Here is a 6,298-nt window from a genome sequence, read left to right as displayed (position 1 = left end):
TATCTATCTTTTCTTTCCTTGATAAAAACTAGTAAGCTGCATGAGGCAGGATCTGCTCACTTTTTACTTACATTTTTATATGCACCCCTTTGTCTATTATATGATCAAATTATATTGCCAAATAATAACCTTAGACTGAAATATGTGTTATGTATTATGTAGACCAGAAAATATTAAAATGGGAAGAAGTTTTATAAGGTTGAATTATCATTTATTTATTTATTTATTTATTTATTTATTTATTTATTTATTTATTTATTGTTTTTTGGAGACAGAGTTTCTCTGTGCAACAGCTCTGGGTGTCCTGGAAATCACTATACAGACCAAGCTGGCCTCAAACTTACAGAGACCCCCCTGCCTCTGCCTACTGAGTGCTGGTATTAAAGGCATGCACCACCATAGTTTGGTGTGAAGTTGAATTTTTTATTCAAGGTGCTTAGACTAAGATCATATCCTTGTTCTAAAATATATAAATCTTACTCTGAGAATCTTATCTGACTTGAATAAAAAATAGTTAATTTTTCCACCTGATAAAAGCCATGGGGTTTCTAAAAGCACTAAGCTAAGATAATATTTCCTGTGGGATTTTTAAGTTTATGCTTATAACAATTCTGTCATTGACAGAAACCTTATAATAATGCATTAATTGCTTTCATCATAGTGTCTATAATATTGATTTAATAATTGGGACTAATGTCTAGCAATTATTTAATTATTAAAATGATATGTAACAATAGAAAGTATTGACCAAAGCTGAATGCAGTATATGAAACTAAAGTTACTTAGATATAAATAAAGGAATCTTTCTCACTTCTCACAGTCTTCTTTTCTAGCTCTTTTTCATTCATCCTTTACTGCTTTCATAACTTTGGTAAAGTTCTCCCTTCAATGTCTGTATTGCTCAACTGCAAGCATATATTTTAGTACAAAGAATAGCGATCATTATAAGCATCATTCTATAATCCAGTTATATTTTATATCTATAAAATATAGATATAAAATGTTAAAGCAGTCTGATTAAATTTTTCTTTCTTAGGACTTACATAAACATATGGCAATTAGTAATTTAACCTGCCCTATAAGTAGCCAATCCATCCTAAGAGGCCAAGATTTAAATATTCCATTAAAAGTGAAAACACAAGCAAACAACAAATTCAAACACTTTATTTGATCGGATTTTAACTGTCTCAACACCATAACTCACAAACAATGTTTGTAAATGAATTAAACTTTTATCTTTGTTCTTTCTGTCCTCTTTTTTTTTCTTTTACTGTGTACTATAAATTGTACCCAGGGCTTCTCACATGGTAAGCAAGTATTATATTACTGAGCTACATCTCTAGTACAGTCATTACACTATCCTTAAGATTTTTTTAAATAACACTTGATAGGTAATATGCAAAAACCTCTAGTGTTTGAAATAATTAACTTTGCTTTTTCTCCTTTTTAAATCCCTACAATTTTCACTTCCTTAACAAAGGAAAACTTTACCACTAGTTACAACATATTTTATTATTATAATTAGTTACAAGCTGTTGTCTTTGTTCAACAATTTATTCCCTCTCAATAAAATTAGTATCTTTGTTCTTGAACTTTTTGTATAATTTATGTGTTACCTACAGAATGTAAGTTTCTTCTTTTGTTTTAATAAGTATCACTGTTATTGTTTGGATAAGGAACACTACTTTAATGACCTAAAAGGATATCATCTTATCCTCATACAGTTTCCCTCTCTTTATGCTTCCTGGCTACCATGAGATGAGCAGCACTCTCTTTACATGAACTTCAGTTTCTTTGTTTACATGTCATCAAAGACAGAGAAATAATAGAACCAGATGTCAAATTATGAGCGAAAATAAACATTTTCTCATTTAACTTGTTTATTTTGACTATTTTCTCACAGTGACAAAGTTGATTAATATAAGCAGTGACAAAAAATAAATATTATATAATCAACTAACATAACAGATACTGAGGCCCACACAGGTTTTGGCAGGTTCATAGGTATGCTGCATTATTACTAAAAGCGAGATGTTCTAGTTGAACATACAATGGAGTGCTCTTCATTGTGTTATATTATCATTGCTCTACTTGTGAAAATACTGTCAGATAAACATTAGCTTACTGCTTTTACATTTAAGATATTCCAAAAGAAAAAATGAATGAATGACCTGTATACCCCATTGATTTCCATTTAATATACTGAATGCATATAGGCAAGCTCATTCATTTTTATAAAAGCTGACATATAGAAATTAGGAGTAGAATAATGGTTGTCAAAAACTGGAAAGACTCAGAGACAGAAAGATGAACACAGGCCAATCAGTGGATACTAAAATAAAAATTTATGCTGTTCTAGCACACAGTATGGTGACCATCACCCAAAACTACACTGTGTTTTAATAAGCTAGAATTAAAATATATTTTACTACAAGTAATGTTTACTAAGATAAATATATTCATCTTAAACATTAATACATACATGTATTGAACTTTTACCTCATATCCTATAAGTATACATATTTGTTTCCTATATCAGCTTTATTTTAAAAAAAAAAACACCCAAAATATTTATAAGAAGAGACTTAACAAAAACACATAAAATCTTTATCAAAGTCAGTTTGAAAATTTAGTGACAGACTAAGTAATGGACATTCCAATTCATGTCATAAGATATGTCTATTTGTGTTGAATAGATTATTATTGTTCAGCTATCACTTAAATTGTTTGTATATTTAATGACTTACCTGGTGCAAAGGTTCTACAGTCAGCAGATTAGGAATATCTCAGCACTTATAATGGGTCATGGTAAGATACTGAATGAGGACTGATAACACTCGTATTGTCATCCACAAAACTCCACTTCTGTTGTCTGTTGTGAAACATATCAGGAATGGCCACTGAATTTAGGCTTCTAATTTCATAGTCAGGACTCCAGTGAAATGAGATTCTGGATCTAAGGCAGGTGGACTCTGCTCATGAGAGTGAAAAATTCAAGCCACAGTGAAGTCAAAGAAAAAAACTACTAGATTCCTGTGAAACACCAGCCTTCGGTACAATGATTGACTGACAGAGCCCCGTACTTCCGTCTGTGCCTGCGTGGTTTTTTTTTTTAAAGGGCTATGTGGGCGTGACCGGAAATGGATGGCCGTAATATCCCCTTTTCTTCAACTGCCATTATTCTCCGGTTTTCTTCGAGGCCTCTGAAGCCTTCATGAAGCTGGTTTGAGCGTCTGGTGAGGAATCGTAGGAACGTCTGAGTGTCAAGGTATCTTCTGGAACCCTCTCCCCACAGACCTCAAAGAGACCTGCTCCAAATTATCCTACCCCTGCTGTTTAATTCGGTTGTCTCTAACTACTGCCACCACCAGCACCACCAGCACCACCACCACCACCCCGCCGCGCCATACTTTCACTTGGGAATCAGAGATGCAGTGTGTATAGAAGGAGGCAGTCTCTAGCAAAGAGAGAAGCGGTACTGGCCAGGAAGAAAGTTAATATTTTGAGTTGAAACTGAGATGACAAGGTCTAAATCTCCCCTTCCCTTTTGGGTGGGTGCTAAGTCAGTACGAGGGAACCTGGTGAGGCGGCCTTTTATGGAGTAATGGCATCATCTACCAACAGAGATTGTAAAATTATCTCATCCTCTGTTTTCCAGGGTGACGTCTTCCTTAACCTGTTTGCAACACTATCTGTATTCCTTGCTACTAACATCATGCCTCGTGGCCAGAAGAGCAAGCTCCGTGCCCGGGAGAAGCGTCGCCAGGTCCGTGCTCAAAACGCACTGGAGGAACAGACCTCTCCAGGTCCTATCTATGAGTATCCACATCAATCTATTCCTGATGCTGGTATGCCTACAACTCCCGACATGCTGCAGGGAGCACACTGTACCATTTCAGACACTGCAGGTGCCCGAAACCAAGATGAGAAAAGTTCAGATGATTCTGATGACACTGTGGCCTGGAATAAAGATCCTATAAACCGCAAAGTAGTCTTACTGGTGCAGTTCCTGATGGATAAGTATCAAAAGAAAGAGGTTATTACAAAGGCAGATATGCTGAAATCTGTTGTCAAAGCATCGAAAAATGACTTCAGTGAGATCCTGAAGAGAGCCTCAGAGCACATGGAGCTAGCTTTTGGTGTTGATCTGAAGGAAGTGGATCCTATCAGGCACTGCTATGCCCTTTTCAACAAACTAGAACATACCTTTGATGGAGTGAAGGATGAGGAAAATATGCCCAATACTGGCCTATTAATGATGGTGCTGGGTGTGATCTTCATGAAAAATAACTGTGCCTCTGAAAAGGATATCTGGGATGTGCTGAATATGATGGGCGTATATGCTAATAGAAAACACTTCATCTACGGAGAGCCTAAGAAAGTTATCACTGAAGATTTGGTAAGGCTGAAGTACTTGGAGTCCCGAAAAGTGCCCAACAGCAATCCTCCATCCTTTGAATTCACTTGGGGTTCCAGGGCCGAGGCTGAAATCAGCAAGATGAAAATCCTGGAGTTTTGGGCCAAGATCCATGATACTACACCAGATGCCTTTGAAGCCTTGTATGAAATAGCTGTGAAAGATGAGGAAGAAAGAGCTCGAGCCAGATCTGCAGCCAGGGCTCGCACTGCTGCTATGGCCAGTTCACATTCAAAAGCCAACACCAGCAGCTCCTCTCAGGCTAAGTAACAGCTAAGGCTATTTCCTCACTATTTGTTCGTAATGGTCTGTCAGCTACCTAATAGTGAAGGGTTATTATGGGCTGAGAGAACAAGTGCTTGTATTTCTTTTCTGTTGTATATTAGTAACTTCCAGTTTTACCTTTTTCTCTCTTTTAATTCTAGGTCATATTTTATAGATTGAAGTCCGAGGAAAATTTCCTGTGTGGAAATTAAGGACAGTGAATATTTTAAGTAGTAGATGGGCAGCATAGGTATAGAAGGAGCACAATGAATATCATCATTGCATTCCTCTGCCATATTTGTTACTTTAAATTTCATTTTGCTTTTTGTGTAATATTTCAGATGTTTCTTTCAATTGGCTTCAATGCCTTTAAATGTAAAATTATTAATGAGTTTGCTTATACATTCTGCCCTTGAATAGTTTGAAGCTATTCTGGGGAGAGAGGGTCACTTTTATTTTAGGGGTGTGGCCACTGGTGAGTTCTCCATGTTCCAGTGGATGAACCCACACCTACACCCACATGGGTAGCACTAACTGGACTTAATTTTTTTTTTAAAAAAAAAAGATGTATGAGAAGAAAGGGAGAAGTCTACATCAGTTTGAATTTACTAGTCTGTTCAGTCTTAGGGTTTTGTTGGCTCAGTGACTAAAATCTGAGTCAAAACATAGTCAATGTCAAGTTAAATAATGAGATAGCAAAAATGGAAAAGAAAATAATAAGAGGATAAATACTTAGTTTTTGGTTTTCTTTATTTCACTTTGTTTCAAACAAATAAAGTGTATATACTTTTATTTATCTTCCTGTAGAGTATAAGTGTTAATAAAGTATTTTAAACTGTAATTCATGCTCACCAGTTTATTTATTACCCAAAGTTATTTAGCATCTAGCCTTTGAAAGTCATTCTGTTAGAAATGGGGAGTTTATGATGGGAGAGGGAAAATCAGTTTTCTCCAATAGAGTAACACTGGGTATATCAACTATTCCTGCACAATCTTCATGTTCAAAAGTAGTTGAACAATATATAATGGATCCCACTGTTGTTGTTTTTTTGTTTGTTTATTTTTTGTTTTGGTTTGTGTAATCAGAGGTAGAGCTTTCTGTCCTGTATGCCCAATTATACCCAGCAGTTGCTTCCCAAATTATCACTCGGAGGCTTATATTAATAAAAAATGCTTGGCCATGGCTCAGGCTTATTACAGACTAGCTCTTACATTTAAATTAACATATTTCTTGGCATTTTGGAACATATTCCCTAGGGTTGGTTACCTTATTCAGCCTTGACACAGGGGGGAGGGGCTTGGTCCTGCCTCAACTTAGTATGGCAGACTTTGTTGACTCCCCAAGAGAGGTCTTACCCTCTCTGAGGAGTGTATGGAGGTGGGATGGGGGTAAGAGGGGGGTTATAGAAGAGGAGGGAGGGGAAACTGGGATTGGTATGTAAAATGAAAAAAAAAATTTGTAAAAAATAAAAAAGTCTCCCCCCCAAAAAAATTAACCAATTTCTATTAATCTATGCATTGGCCCATGGCTTTCAGGTCCTTTGGCATCCTGCTCCATGGGTGGCTCACAGCGTCTGCCTTGACTCCACCATTCTTCACCTCTGTCTTTAATTTGAT

General features: G+C 36.2%; 1 protein-coding gene across 1 annotated transcript; it reads left to right on the top strand.

The window, feature by feature from the left end:
• Positions 1 to 3,661: 3,661 nt before the first annotated feature.
• On the top strand, positions 3,662 to 5,426 carry LOC114701546 (melanoma-associated antigen B18-like). Its single transcript, XM_028881653.2, has one exon. The coding sequence runs from the start codon at positions 3,716 to 3,718 to the stop codon at positions 4,685 to 4,687; it is 972 nt and encodes a 323-aa protein (XP_028737486.1). The 5' UTR covers positions 3,662 to 3,715; the 3' UTR covers positions 4,688 to 5,426.
• The last annotated feature ends 872 nt before the right edge of the window (positions 5,427 to 6,298 follow it).

Source organism: Peromyscus leucopus, chromosome X, assembly GCF_004664715.2.
Source record: "Peromyscus leucopus breed LL Stock chromosome X, UCI_PerLeu_2.1, whole genome shotgun sequence".
Lineage (NCBI taxonomy): Eukaryota > Metazoa > Chordata > Mammalia > Rodentia > Cricetidae > Peromyscus > Peromyscus leucopus.
This window is presented reverse-complemented; position numbering and strand designations above follow the sequence as displayed.

What these genes read in the sequence shown, in the direction of transcription:
- LOC114701546 (XM_028881653.2), top strand. Translation starts at nt 3,716, where the DNA reads ATGCCTCGTGGCCAGAAGAGCAAGCTCCGTGCCCGGGAGAAGCGTCGC.